Here is a 15,733-nt window from a genome sequence, read left to right on the forward strand (position 1 = left end):
GTACTGGAAACAGTGTTGATAACACAGGTATGTTTTGATTATTGCTGAGCAGTCTTGCACAGGGTCAAGGCCTTTTCTGCTCCTCACCCCACCCCACCAGCGAGAAGGCTTGAAGTGCACAAGGAACTGGGAAGGGGCACAGCCGGGACAGATGATGTCAACTGATCCAAGGGATATCCCACACCACAGGACATCACGCTCAGTATGTAAAGCTGGGGAACGGAGGAGGAAGGAGGGATGTTTGGAGTGGTGATGTTTGCCTTCTCAAGTAATGGTGATGCATGATGAATCCCTGCTTTGCTGGAGATGACTGACGACCTGCCTGCCCATAGGAAGTGGGGAATGAATTCCTGCTTTCATTTTACTTGTGTGTGTGTGTGGCTTTTGCAATACTTATTAAACTGTCTTTACCTTGACCCATGTTTTTTATCACTTTTACTCTTCCAGTTCTCTCCCTCATCTCACTGGGGGGAAGTAAGTGAGCAGCTCATATACACCAGTCTTATTTTACAATATTTACTCTGAAACCTTTATGAAGACACATAATAATCTCACCATCATATCAGATTCAGTAGTTGCAAAATAAATTATAATTCACCCAGACAACAACTAACAACATGCTGCTGCAACACCAGAAAGCACAAACCAGATCCTTAGCATAAAGAACAATATATGAACAGAAGAGGCACACAGAATCTGACAGCACTCAGTGCCAGCAGCCTCTGAGAGTGTAGAGAAGAAGGAAGTACAAATATTGAAATTGAACTTTTTGCATGATGCTATACTACAAATGAGAATTTGTGCAATATCCTAATGGCTGTTAGTGTGTCCATGAGCACATACACCTTGGTAATTACTTCTAGCTTTTTTTTTCCCCCAAAAGTAATGATATTATGCTCATTTTATTCCTAATTCTTTTTTTCTTCACTTCTTACTTGAAAACAATTAACAAAATTAATTTCCAAGAAGATGTTAAGATAAAATTGTATTTTCAAACTGATTGTAGTTTTTTAAAGCTTTTTTATAAAAGAGACCTAGAGGGAACTCCTGTTCTCCTGCTATGACACAACGTTACTGTAAACATTTACTGGTGGTGTTATTTTGCATATTATTTTCCTTAATGCTTCTTAAATTTTTTACCGTGTCTTACAACTTTAAATAAGGTTCACAAGACTGTGGTATAACAAAGAACTGGTGGTAAAATAGCTATTAGAAACATATAAAAGTTTAGAAATTCTGAATAGAGGAGCAAATACTGATGAAAATTTATGTGAGTTCATTGAAACTTTTGTGTAGAAGTTGATGTTTAAGCCTATAAGGAATACATCAGGGAATGCTGCTCCTACACCACTGCAGTCATTTGCCAGTAATCAGAGAGATACCTGAGTGCTCTCCTGGACCTCCTCTGTGCTACATGGTAAGTCTGAATTTGAGAAAGAAAATAGCCGATAGGGAAACACTTCAAGATTTTGTTGTGCAATTTTAAACAACGATTTAAATACATGCAAAACTTCAATTTAATGTGGTATGAGTTATAAAGTACAATACCTTAAGACCAAACAGGAGAATTTTCTCCAAATAACAGAAAAACAGAACTGGTCATTCCAAATGTTACACAGTACTACTCACAGTTTTATCAGCATCTTCAAATTACATAGTTTAAAATCTGTCACCCTTCAATAGCTCAAGACCAAAAATTACCCATTTTATCATCTGTAACAATGGGATATTGACATTGGAATCTCATATTTTGAAGACATGAAAAAGCTACATTTTTTGCTTTTGAACTGTACTTTTGGTAGCTTCAAAAACTTCTGAAAATGGTAGCAACAACAATAGTAGAAATTACTGAGTTATCAGGATGATATTGGCATTATATAGTAAAATGCTTCAAGGAACAAATTAGCACAGCCCCAGCTTTGACAGGGAAGGAAGAAATAGAAATCTCAGAAGTGTAACTAAAAACCCAGAAGTTCCCACCATTGTAATTCTGTAGGTTATGCCAATTTGAATAGAAAGCACTGATATAAAAACTACCGTAATCTGAACCAAAACTCTTCTAGTGAGGTACTTCGGCCCAGTTAACTGCGCCACGAGGGATGTATTTGAGATGTGGTCAGGGTAGCAACAGAACTTTGAAGAAAAAGCATCAAACGATTCCCTTGGTATGAAAAGTAGAGTAAATTTATCCCATTTCTGAAAGATTATTGTCTCAGATGATAGACTGTAAAAAATACAACTCTGATTATCTTCTGAAATGCTGGAGACCTGAAGTAAACTGTTGATAAGCAAGCCCCATTTCTGACAAATATACATCACATCACCAGACAGTTGCCATTTGACAGAGAATCTTACTCCACCCTGCCTGCAGTTCATAGAATCACAGAATCTTAAGGGTTGGAAGGGGCCTCAGAGATCATCTACTCCAACTCCCTTGCCAGAGCAAGACTACCTAGAGTACGTAGCACAGGAGCTCATGGAGATGGATTTTGAATGTTCCCAGAGAAGGAGACTCAACAACCCATCTGGGCAGCCTGTTCCAGTGCTACCTCACAGTGAAGAAATTTTTCCTTATGTTTCTTTGAAACCTCTTCTGTTCCAGCTTATACTCATTGCCCCTTGTCCTGTCATTGGCCATCACTGAGAAGAGCCTGGCTCTATCCTCCTGACATCCACCCTTTCTCAGGGTAAGTTTCTCTGGGAAGGGTTAGAGATTAGAATTTGTGGGGTAAAAATGAAGTAGTTTGTATTGTACAACCACCATCAACACCAATACTCAGTGCTAGTTATCTGACACTCAGATATAGGAATGTGCCAGTCTAAGTGTGAATAGGGTACAGACTGAAAAAAGGAAGGTAAAATGTGAGAAAGACGTACATTTCAGTGGGCCCTACCAGTTTGTGAGCCCAGAACCTATTGATGTTCTACAGTCATCACTTCTTTTTGGACAGCATTTGAGGAAGCAATAATTGGGTGGTATGTGAGGGAACAAATAATTGGACTGTTAGAGGTACAGAACAGAAAATAATCATCAAATGAAAGGTCCTCAAAAATATCTGCATGTCTCTACACAATATACAGTCTTGAGGAGTAAGTATTGTCTCAGAACAAATGATTCCATGACTGAGACACTACATCTGTAGCACCTAAGGAAGTTTGAAAGGGCACTCTGAAGATGACTTGAGCTTTAAGAAAAGCTGAAAGGAAGATCTTTCCAGACTTGGTGCAAAAGTCTGGGAAAATCTGAAGAAAGATCTGGGAATTTAAACCTGAGAAATAAACAAGAGCCTCCAGTTTTGCAAGCTAAATGGGATGTTTTTCACATCATTCAAAAATTTACAATTTTATCCCTGAATTTACAGAACCTATCCCTCTGGCAGTGACAACCACAGACAAGAGGATAGGACAAATATACAGTAAGTCCCAATTCCAGGGTTCAGATATTTTTCTATCAATTATGTTCACAGCAGGATGACAGGTGAAGAAACTTCCCAAAATAGGCCAGCTGGCTTCAGTACAGCCTCATTAGCAGGCAACGGCAGTCAGATGTGAGTAACTAGCACAGAACGCTCATCAAGCTTTGCAATGGCTCTGCCTCCTCATTAAAGGGAATCCCTACAGGAATGCACTTAGATCCTGAAAGAAGTATTGCTCAGAGTTAGAAATGTGGCTAGCATCTTCTCTCTAGGAAGATAAAAATGCAAATATCTAATTTTGGATAATGTCTGGGAAGGTGATGGTCTCAAGAGAAAAATAAAACTGTGTCATTTCTGGAAGCAGATATATTTCTGGAAGCATCCTTTCATGCTAATATAGTTGGACTATGCAAGGCCAGTCTGAGTAAATTTCACACCTGGAACTTCTCTTGAGAAGACATTTAATGTATACAGTAACCCAAGAGGTAAAGAGAGTAGGCATTACTATTAAAATGTCAGATTCTCTAGTTCACCTGCTTTATATGACTACATTTATTTTCCAAGAGATATTACCAAAAGCAAGTGTTCACCTCTGTACTTGACCAATCTGTAAAATAAAGCACAACACTAAAGTGTATTCTTGAACAGAAACACTCATAGTCACAAGGATAACAAGCTAGCATACCACCACGGTGGGAGAAAGAGTCTTCTACAACAGACTGCATACAACACAAAGCCTTAAATGGTGTGTCAAGGCTTAGCAAGGAACAGCTTCTGCTTGGTAACAGGGGGAGCAGGTTACAGTGAAGACCCAGTAAACAGTTTTTGGACTCTCTCCTGGCTCCTGGGTTCAGACCCACCTCTGGCCAGGCTGGGCCAATCTGGCGCCTCTGCCATCACTATTTAGGGATGGGAATTGGAAGTGAGGGCAGGAGGTGTACGAGTGATACAAGATGGAGGCGACCATGCGGACTGTATAGTCAGAGAAGAAGGAAGGAAGGAAGGAGGAGCACTAGACCAGAGACCCCTCTGCAAGCCGTAGCAAGAATGCAGGCTGTACCCCTCCAACCCATGGAGATCCATGGCAGGACTGAGATCCAGCAGCTCCGTGTGAGTGAGCCTGGACGGGTGAGGGACTGTGTGAGGAGGCGGCCATGGCACAGGTCATGCTGGAGCCTGCTCGCCACAGAGCAGCCCCACACGAGAGGCAAAGAGGAGCTGCAGCCTCTGGGATAAATGCACATGGGAGCAGCCCGTGCAGGGCTGCTCTGTGAGTTACCCCACGGACTTGCAGTGAGGATGGGTGCGGAGCCCTGAGGAGGGACAAAGGCAGAAGCCATCAGGAATAGACTGACTGAAACCCCCACACCCTGCCCCCCTGAGCCATTCGGGGCAGGGAGAGGACATAAAAACACCAGGATCAGGGCTCTGAGCCGGGGAAGAGGAGAGGAGTGGGGAGAAGATGGTCTTAAAGGGCTGGTCCAACTCTTCATTGTTGTACCACTCTGTGTTGTTTTATTTTGGTTATGTTTTGGGTTTTAAGGTTATGTTTTAGTTGATGTTGCATTAAATTATTTTCTGTTTTCTTCTCCAAGCCGAGTAGCCTGGTCTGTTTTGTCCTGAACCTTAAGTGGCAATTAAGCTCTCCCTGCCCTTAGGCAATTCTCAGGTCTTTGGTACCTGAGGCTAATTGTAGTCTTTTGTTCCCTGATGGGCCTAAACCAGGACAGGTGTCATAAACAGAGAGGAAGGTTCAGGAGACATCCTCATACCTGCCAAGACCAAATACTACTAGACTTACGTCTCAGAAGCATAATCTGCTGGTGCTTCTAAGACCAATGAAACTGGAAATCATGCCTGTCATGAAGGCAAACAAAAAAAAAATGTGCATGTGTATCTTCACTTTTGCACTCACCATGGCTGTTAGTAGCAAGAGATGTTTCAGCCTGCCTGACAGACACTGCAGTGGTGACCCTCTAAGCTTGAGATACATTACTTTCATTTTGATGAAGGACAAGAGTATCTTTTCACAGTAGGCTTTCTAAAGGAACTTTCCATGGTGATATACAACCTGACTTGGAGTTGGCCAGCTCACAGCAGCCATGCAGTCCTGAATCTCACAAAGCTTTTGTGAATGTACAAAGTAGATAGATCTGAAATTTAAGCTTCAAGCCTTCCAATTTTCATTTTGAAAGAATGTTAGAGCATACTTGAATGCCAATCATAGAATGATATTTGAGCTTCTCAAGCTGCTTAAGTACAAGTGCTACTTCAGCAGGGTAGCTGATTGGAGCTAAAACAGCACTGGGCATCCTCTTCATTGTACATCCATTGGCAGAGAACAGAAAAGGCAAAATGTTAATGAACTTCAGAACTACTGCGAAAAGAAAAAGCTCTCAAGTGTCAGATCATAAAGAACATTCAAGTTATGTGAATGTAGACTTGACTTTGTAGAGGGAATAGTAAATTCAAAGCAGTAAATATCCTTAGGAACAGAAGACATGTAATATTGTCAATTGAATTACTGTCATTTGAAAATTAAGAGACACTAAACACAGCATCTATAAACAAACAATCCTGAAATGCAACACAAGTGTTCAATGAACAAAATAAGACAATGTCTTCTAGAGACCAAAGTGTCTAAACAGAACTGGGAAGAGCTGATAAAAAGTCACAAACACTTTCACATTAACATTAACAAATATCTGTTCACACCACATACACTAAAAGTAAGGTGTATTTTTTTTTATTAAAAAAAAAAAATCTTTCAGGGGCACAACTGATTTGGGTGCATTTAGCAACTACCATACAACAGAGTATCAGAAGCCAGATCTGAACAATGCTTTTCCGCCCAAGAGAAAATATATTACACAGGCAGATGTAACTGTTAAGTAACTGCCAGATCTTTCTTCCATAGAATCTTCACTGATATATTTTACTTCCCCAGAGATAATTTCAAGCTTTGAACTTCTTCTGTCACTCACTACAGACTTCACTACAGACTAACACTTGTACCAAGCGATAACAAACTGCTGAATGGATGATTTTTGATCTAATATGTTTAAAACAAATTTCAGGAACTTTCTCAGAAAATAATGAACAATTTTCCACTTTGAAGACAGAACTATAAAGACCTCTGAGAAGTCAGCAAGATTTGTCTTACTAAACAGAAGAGTCTTCAAGACACCTTCCTCTGTCAAAGTCACCATAGGCTTCCAGTAGTCAACTGACAACTAATCAAAAACAGTCAATAGAGCTGCAACAGCACAATTTAATGTGGCAGTTAGACTAACTTAGGCATGGATAGTAAAAGGTTAGTGAACTTTTGTTTTAGTAGAAGTAAACAAAATAGGGCCAACCACTTGTCCTAATTGACAGGACAGTGTTGATGTGCTCAAGTAGACAAACTATACAATCAACCCGTTCACCATCAAGAGTTAAAATATGTTCAGAATAAGTAAAGTGTGGCTCAAGCACATGGTACTGACACCGTCCTAGATAGTCCTGGTAAATGCTGGGCAAGAGTTGTTTCTTTAATTGGGCTACCAGAGTTCCCCCATCTTCCTTGTACCTCTGTGCTCCTTTGTGAGTATAGAGAAGAGAATTCAGGGGTCTGATTCCCCTCCTTCAATGGGTCTGGAAGAGGCTAGGACAAGGTACTATTTGGGCTACCCTACCTCCTACTGTGTCTCTCTGTTTGCAGAAAAGCTTTCTAATCACAAAAATTAATACATTATATCCAGTTGTCCTCATAGCTATTTCCTGGACACATTTTAAAAAATTTAGTATCTAGAATGGGATTAAGAGGAGAATCACAAAAAATCTGCTAATAACCACAATAGTCACTGAAGTTAACCACTGTGCATGATTGCATTAGAAATCTTATAATCCTATCAGATGATTCACTGTTTGTGGGGAACCATTTTTGCAGGAGCTAGATTACAATTAGCAGTTGCCTACTGTTGCACTGTAGCCATAATATAAACAGTAATTTAACACTCATAATACATATGCTGTCAATTTTAAGGTTGTTTTCAGGCTTGGGATTTGGTGGTATTTTTTTTACTTGAAGTGTAAAGTTTTAGTCAATATATATTTTATCACAGACAGCTTGTGATTAGTGTCATAGTTTAACCCCAGCCAGCAACTGAGCACCACAATGCTGCTCACTCACTCCTCACCCCAGCCACCGCCTATAGGATAAGGAGGAGAATTAGAAAAATATGGTAACTGAGAAGTAAAATCCAAGAAAAGACAAATGCTGCACAATGCAATTATTCACCACCTGCTGACCAATGCCTGAGCAGTGATCCCTCCTCCCCACCAACTCCCTCCCAGCTTATATTCTGGGCATGACATCCTATGGTGTGGAATAGCGCTTTGGCTAGTTCAGGTCAGCTGCCCAGGCCATGTTCCCTCCCAGCTTCTTGTGCCCCCTCAGCCCACTGGTTGGGAGGGCAGTGTAAAAAGCAGAGAAGGCCTTGACCTGTGCAAGCACTGCTCAGCAACAACCAAAACATTCCTGCTTTAACAGTCTTTTCAGTGTAAATGCAAAATACAGCCCTGTACCAGCTACTAAGAAGAAAATTAACTCTATCCCAGACAAAATCTGGATAGATTAGCTACTGAAACTGAAGGACATCTTAAAAGTTAAGATTAGCCTGAAAATCTTGGTAACAACAGGTCATCCAGTTTTAAAGTATCTTTTTCTGGGTAGTTTTTCAAGCTATTTAAGGAAGCGAGACAATATAGCATTTATTACTTCTAACATATACCATGTTACTGTGTTTATAGGTGTGGTTTTAAGTAGCATATTTATGAGAGTTTTCCTGAATTACACTGCAGATACTGAAATTTTCCTCACCTGCAGAGTTGAAAAATTTATTTACTCTTAAAATGAGGTCATTGCCAGTGCACACAGTCCCACCAATGCAGGGAAAGGAAATAATAAGGGATACGTAGTGACATTAATAGAACTGTTTATATATAGGACAATGAAGGTCTTGATTTAAAAATAAATAGTACAAAGTAAGTACTGGTGTGGTCCTTAGGGAAAAAGGACGAGGCAAGCAGGAGAGGTGGCAGGGGGCACAAAAGGGAGCATTACTAAGGTCTTGTTACAAAGACTGAGTCTGTAAATACAGTGATCAGGTGACTGAAATGTATTTGAAATCCCTCAAAATTCATCAAAAATGCTTTATTATCAACCTCAATTCTGAACATTAAAGAGAATATGAATCATACCGTTAAACAATGTTTCAGCAGTAACAACCACAGCACTCATGAAATTGTCCAAAAGAACAGCTTACATTTGTTACAAATCAGTTTTAATCATTGGCAGTTGGCTGTAAATTAGGGAAACTACATGAAAGCCTTGTTTTGACAAGACACCAAGTGAAAATATTTTGTAAAAAGTTTAGCAAGTTTGTTCAAGCTACTCAATTTTTCAGCATGATAAATGAATCTTGGTGATTAGCTGAAATTTGTCTCTGTACAAAACCCAAATGATTGGAAGACAGACATTTATGGACAGAATTTAGTCAAGGCTAATGGACTAGAAAGGCATAATTATAGGAATGCCTCCCCACAAAGCAGCACTAGCCAAGCCCTGACATTAATAATTCAAACAGATTTGTTTCAGGTAAACTCAAGTAGCCCTAAAAATGTTTTTTAAACTTAAAATATAGTTAAAGAAAAATCACTATAGTTTTCTAATGGAACTATTTCTATTAAAGTTTTTATGATTTCATAAAGACCTTTAGTTTAAATTGAAGGAAAACTATGTAAACTCCCTTTCAGTTTACCAATTCAAATAGTCTGTTCTGAACTATTATTTCATTCAGAAAGAGTTCTAGAGACAACCTGAAACAATTTTAGGCATGGAAATGAGAAAATTCAGATGTGTTTCAAAGCTTACAATTGTAAAAATGTAAGAAGTTAATCGGATTCAAGTACTGAGAAGTGTTTTTAGCATGACAGTTCAACACTTCAAAGCTCTTGAAAGAGAAAATGATAGCTAATATATGCAGGTCTCCTTAAAGCTGGCTACTGTTTTTACCATGATGAAAAGTTCAGGGCCAACCTCCACAGAACACCTAGTTTGTATTTGATACAAACTAGAGAAATGCTTTTTCAAAATTCATTTTATTAACAATATGAAGTTTTTATATAAGCAAGAAAAAAGTCTAATAACATATGGGGAAAAAGGCTACCATTGGTATGTTTTGGACATTGATAGCAAAATACTAACTTCAGAGATTTTCATGGGTAATGTTTAAGTTTGATGTTGACAGGTATGGAATACAAGATAAATACATTAAAAATTAAGTAACGTATAAACTATATAGACCACTAAAAACAGATATAAAAGAGTCACCTGAGTAACAGAATTGTTAATTACATTGAATATATACATAGAAGAAAATGTATAGCTAGGAACACTCTCAAGAGCTTTACATCAGATTAATAATACAGCATTCATACAACCTGATTAGGGAGTTTTCTTGTATTTGCAGTTCACCTAAAATAATATCTAAGTAAATTCTGAATTTTGCAAACTGTTGTAGTTCATCCAGCTCCTAGTTCTTGTTATTTGAATATGAAGTCAAATTTGTACCTGTGTAGTGTTTTCAACAAAGTTTGGCTCAAAACAGGCTTGCTGAGCCTGAAAACTTCATCTGCCCTTACAAGAAAACCAGTGATGAAGAAAAGTAAATGAAATAACCCTGGTATATTACTCATAATGAACCCAGTAAAATGGGACAAGAACAACACTCTCTCAGAAAGCACAACCAAACTCATGGTCATTCATTGCAGTCTATTAAAAGGAAAAAAAAACACATACACAAAAAACCTCACAAAATAAAACTCCAAATTAAATGATATTCCAATCACATGAAATATCCAACTACACCTTAAAAGTTTGCTTTTAATGTCATATATGAATTTGTACTATACATTTAGATAAGAAATGTAGAACATGTCCAATTGCTCCAACATTATTTAGGAATAGAAAATGAAGAGTGTTCAACTAATTAATTCACATTTTAAACATAACAATGCTTTGCAAACATCAAAATCCTCTCTGGAAGAAAAATCCATTGATCAGAGGAAAGGTTTTGATATTCTTATTAGGAGAAAGGGAAAATATTTCATACTTCATATTGCCTTATCGTTTAGGAACTGTATTACCAGGAACAACAGAAATACAAGCAGGAATGTTTGGATTTGAAAAAGCAAGGATTTTTCTTCCTTGATGTTTGAACAATGGCACTAAAGATTTATGATATGTTATGAAGTGTTAATTTATGAACTAGAAAGAAAAACATTTCTAAGATTAGTATATTCAAATTGTTTCTAAAGCAAGATGTAATGAAGCTGAAAAAAAAGGATAAGTCAATGCCTTTGCTTATTATCCAAAATGAAATTTAAATTATCAGTCTATAGACTTCTATTGTACTCAACAATTGATTGTCTCAAAAGCCACATCTGTCAACTCCATATATCAAGATAGCTCACAGTTAAAAATCTCCACAAGTCTTACCTCATGAAGCAGTATTTATTCACCCAAAATTGAAGAATGACATACTTACACAATTGATTTTTCCAGTCTGCTCCCCTGTGATCCAACTATTTCTCCAAGTGTACAAAACATCTGTCCCAAAAAATCCTGAAAAGCAATAATGTAAAGCCTCAGAATTTACATCTCATATTGAAACAAATCTGGCTCCCCACTTAGCAGGGCTGTTCACTATTGCAGAACACATTCTGCTGAACATCGCATCGTAATAATAATTTTGCAATAATCAATCATAAAACCAGACTCACTACTACATATTTTTCATAACATTGGGTTACATTCACAGAAGTCATCCTAATGGTCTCCAACTACTGTTTTTATATTGTCTTTTTCAACAACAAAAATGAAACCAGGATGGAAATAATTTAAAAGCATTAGAAAGATGACTGTTCCTTTACTTTCTTTAACTGCAGTATGTTAATAAATTTCTCTTTTATTAAGATATTAGACACTAATTCTATGAATTTCTTGGAAGTTAATTATGTTAGCAGAAATTCAAGCCTGTACAGGATCTGTATAAGCATCCTGGATTGACAATTACCCATAAGAATTGCTTTACTACAGACTTTATGTTCGTTTCATAATTTAACTGTATCACAAAAAATCATTTAATTTTTATATTTTATCTCTCTGTCAGTGAAGTTCACTGAAAACAACCCTGCAAAAAAACCTGCAAAAAACCCATTTTTGAACTAGGTCCTTTAACTGATGTGACACTGTGACATTGCTTCGATAAAGATTACTTCTTTTAAAATGGCTAAAATTCATCTGAAAATACTCATCTCTTTATTGTTAAAAACAGCAGGTATTACATATTCTGGAAAAATACAATTTTGTCCACTGAAACCATGTATTCCAAATTTTTCTCTTTTTTTTTTTTGGTGGCCTTTCTATAATTAATTTCTATAAGTTTCACAGTCTGTTATTAATGACAATCGCCCACTACTCTGTTGGGTTTTTTTCTCAAATCAGGAAGTTACAATGAGTGTAAAAGTCTCATCTCAGTAGCCAGTTTAATAAACATTCTTACAGACAGCTACAATGGCAGCACTGTCTAGTCTGGTTATTTCATATATCCATTATAAAACTTACTTCATTTGTTTCTCATTTTGCCAAAACTGAATCACTGAAATTGAAATTCTTCAGGCTGGCTCTTTCTTCATCCCTCAAACTGTTCAACTATTAAATGTCACTGTCCAGTATTTCCAGAGGAATGGGCCAACAGCTATTTTTAAGCAGGGAAAATCTTGTTTTGCACAAGGCCACTGCTATACACAGCCAGTCAGCCTAGCTCTGCTGATACTACTGGCCTGACATTTTTCAGGAACACCAAACTCCCAGTGCAAGGATATGAGCAAAGCTCTGCTCACTTCCTACTTACTGCCTAAATTCTTAAGAGCTATGGGAAAGAAAGGCAGGAAACTGGCAGTAAAAGGAACAAGCCAGATCACTTTAAGTACTTGGGAAATGATGGAAATTATTTGCTGTGGTTAAGAAACATATTTCTAGCTACCATCTTCCACAGGTTTCCCAGAGCAGTCTTCTTCATGTACATAATATCATATGGCATAGTTTGGATGTCTTCAGCACAGATATCAAGTCTACACCAACTTGTGCAGATTTCTTCTTTAAGACAATGGAAGGAAATACATATTTCTGATATTAATGTTGATGTTTAACAAATTAAGTTTCCCTCCGCAGTCGAAAATGTCAGGAAAATGGCACAGTTTGAAAAACAGAACCTAATCCACCTGAGTATGTTTAGCCTGTATTAATTCAAATGGAACAGGCAGATATGGAATTCAAGATCTATGTGAATAATTTTCAGGAGAACATTGCTTTGTTCATTTTTAACATGGGCTCAGCAAGATACCCAAACCTCCAGTTCCTCTTTCAGTAATCAAACATTCAAATCTAGACTATATGTTTACATGGATATTTGTTTGCACTTCTGTTGTGACTAACTTATCTTGTATCTAATCTTTTTTTCCTAAAATTTAATTATAAGGTTTTTGTACAAAGTTGAATGTTTCATGGAAAAAAGAAAATAATTCAGATGAACTAGTTACAACAGAAGCACAAACAATATTGAGCAGAAGTGCAGGATGAGGCTTTATCATTGCTGAAGACAGTATAGTAAAGACTTCTATTTTCTGCATCTTCCTAGCTAGCATTGCAGTTATTCAGACCACCTTTCCATAATGACAGAGATGGAAAATAGCTTGCCAGGGGCTTTAAACCTTTACAGGGAGGATATAACTGGAGATCAATGGCTAAAACTCTTATCTTTCCACTGTGAAGCACACACACTCTATTCCTGCAATTGTATTCTTTGCTCTAGATTCTTAAAAATTCTCTTACCAAAATCTTCCATTTTAAAAGAATTTCCTCAGAATCCTCTGGTTTCTACTTTTGCATCCCAACATTTCAAAGTTACTATTTAATCCCTTCCACTTCAAGATGACATGAGCATAAAAGGTTTCTACTACTATTAACTGGGACACAATCAAGACAGGTTTCCAATTTTTAGCATCCACAGTATTATCAACAAAATACAGAATGTCATATATCTGAAAAGGTATACACGCATGCTTAAATATGCCCTTTACAGGACAAATGTCTCACTAAAATAAGATTCACAAGCATTGAGAATCGGGGCATCCCTTTTTTCGATGGTATCTAGCAACAGGACAAGGGGTAATGAGATGAAGCTGGAACACAAAAAGTTTAATTTAAAATTAAGGAAAAACTACTTCACTGTTCAGGTGAGGGAGCCCTGGCACAGGCTGCCCAGGGAGAGTGTGTAGTCTCCTTCCTTGGAGGTCTTTAAGATCTGCCTGGACAAGTTTCTATGCGACCTGATCTAGGTGGACTTGCTTTGGCAGGGGAGTTGAACTAGATTTCTCAAGGTCCCTTCCAACTCTACCATTCCATGATTCTATGATTGTAGGTGTTATTAATCACAGCACAAACATTGTATTTGTCTTTATGTATCTGGTATTACTTCCAGTCAAAACAAAATAAACATATTTAGGAAAGCATAGGTATTTCAGCACAAGAAAGTATAATAGGAAAAAAACCCTTACATGTTTTGACAGGTTAGGGCTCTTCGAGTCCACATCATAGCTTAAAAAAAAAAAAAAAGGAAATTTGTTAGAGTTACCAGATGATGGATCAGAGGACAACATAAAGAAACAAAAATCAAAAATTCTTTTATACTGCTGTTTGAAAAATGAAAGCTGCAAAAAAACCCAGGAAAAAAAAAAAGAGACCGAAAATTAATCTTAGAAAACAATCTAACTTGTGAAGGTAGAGGTAATTTTTCAGTCCTTTGACTAATTAAGTAGAAATAACTGTCAATAAACTAAATAACTAAATTGCTTTTAGCAAGAGATTGACTTGTTCTTTTCATCTTATAATCTTGTTCTTCATCCATGCAGAAAATGCCATTGTTTCTTTTCCGTTACCAAGTGAAATTTCGAAAATGTCGCTCTGTGAATTCAAGGTTAATTGAAAAATAACATAAGAAATTCTTGGGAGATTACTAATCTCTAGACTTTCATAGTCTTCCATCTTTATCAGGTAATCCAAAGTAATATTTTTATCAAATCCTACATTCAGATTCAAGGCCAGTACTAAACTGAGGGAGCATCCTCTGTGCCCCTCAGCCTCCCCTCATGTTCCCATTCCCATTCCCCCCACAGGATATGCTGTCCCTTTAGCTGTGTCATGCTGTGTCATGTAAGTGGCTGTTGGGACCACACCACAAGTCAGGAGGATGAGACAAGGTAGCTGGATGTTATTCAGCATAGTCAAAATTTTAGACATATATTTGTAAACAAAGGAGATTGTAAAGATAACTAACAAGAGTTGCACTATCTGATGCAATTGAACAGAAAAACACAACTGATAATTTGACCTGAGGGCTAGCTACACAATTAAAGCAAAGAACTACTTCACTAGCAAAATCAGCAATAAATCATCAAATACTATGAGAAAGGAGCCTTAGACACTGGTGGCTGTACAGTTTAGAAAAGGGCTTAAGCTCATTCATTAGAATGGCAAAAATCAGACACACTCATCACTTCTTTTTTATGGCAAAATATATGATTCATATGAGTAGTTTCTTTCTTTGAAAAGTAACACTTTGGTCAACAATAGTACACAATTTTGTTGAGGAATTTAAAAAAGGAAGTCTTCTAAAGATGCTTCTTTCCTGATCTAAATTGGAGTTTTACTCCATGAGTAGCTGTAAGAGATTCACATTTTTAACTCCTGAGTACTGCAGTACTTAATTTCTCATCTGTCATTGTTTTACAGCTCTAAAGTAAATTCACAGACTATTGCCATATGTTCACTTGCAGAAAAAAAGCATTAAAAACAGTGATTCAACCTTGAGTTCAGAATAGACTCATGTCCAGGTAATCCAGAACAGCAGCAGAAAGCAGGTTTTTGTGATAAGTACAGAATATGTTCGACACAGCTTTTCATAAATAACAAATACGAGTCCATTTCTCATGAACAATTAAACAGCAGATTGCATTTTCCCATCCAAGTCCTTTTCAGATAACACTCATGTAGAAGTTCTTTAGAGACTTTCCTTTGATTAGTCTGAGCCTAGCTTTCTATTTCCTCTTCTACTGCAGTCTCCTCCCCCTAACATATGCATCCTACACAGAGCAAGACACAACCAAATCAGCTGTCCTTATTTCAGCAATGCTTTACCTGCACTTGGAGG

General features: G+C 37.4%; 1 protein-coding gene across 2 annotated transcripts in view; it reads right to left on the reverse strand.

Annotated features, from left to right (window-relative positions):
• Positions 1-15,733, reverse strand: part of CPNE8 (copine 8) — a 99,864-nt gene that overhangs the window by 52,278 nt on the left and 31,853 nt on the right. For both annotated transcript variants that reach the window (XR_009820884.1, XM_062018579.1), the window contains exons 5-6: positions 14,082-14,121; positions 11,009-11,085 (exon numbers count right to left, since the gene is read on the reverse strand). Coding sequence is in view for 1 of the 2 variants with exons in the window: in XM_062018579.1 (XP_061874563.1) it covers positions 11,009-11,085; positions 14,082-14,121 (117 nt within the window). In the remaining variant the exon portion in view is untranslated. The remainder of the gene's footprint in view (positions 1-11,008; positions 11,086-14,081; positions 14,122-15,733) is intronic.

The sequence above is a fragment of the Colius striatus genome, chromosome 1, assembly GCF_028858725.1.
Source record: "Colius striatus isolate bColStr4 chromosome 1, bColStr4.1.hap1, whole genome shotgun sequence".
Taxonomy (NCBI): domain Eukaryota; kingdom Metazoa; phylum Chordata; class Aves; order Coliiformes; family Coliidae; genus Colius; species Colius striatus.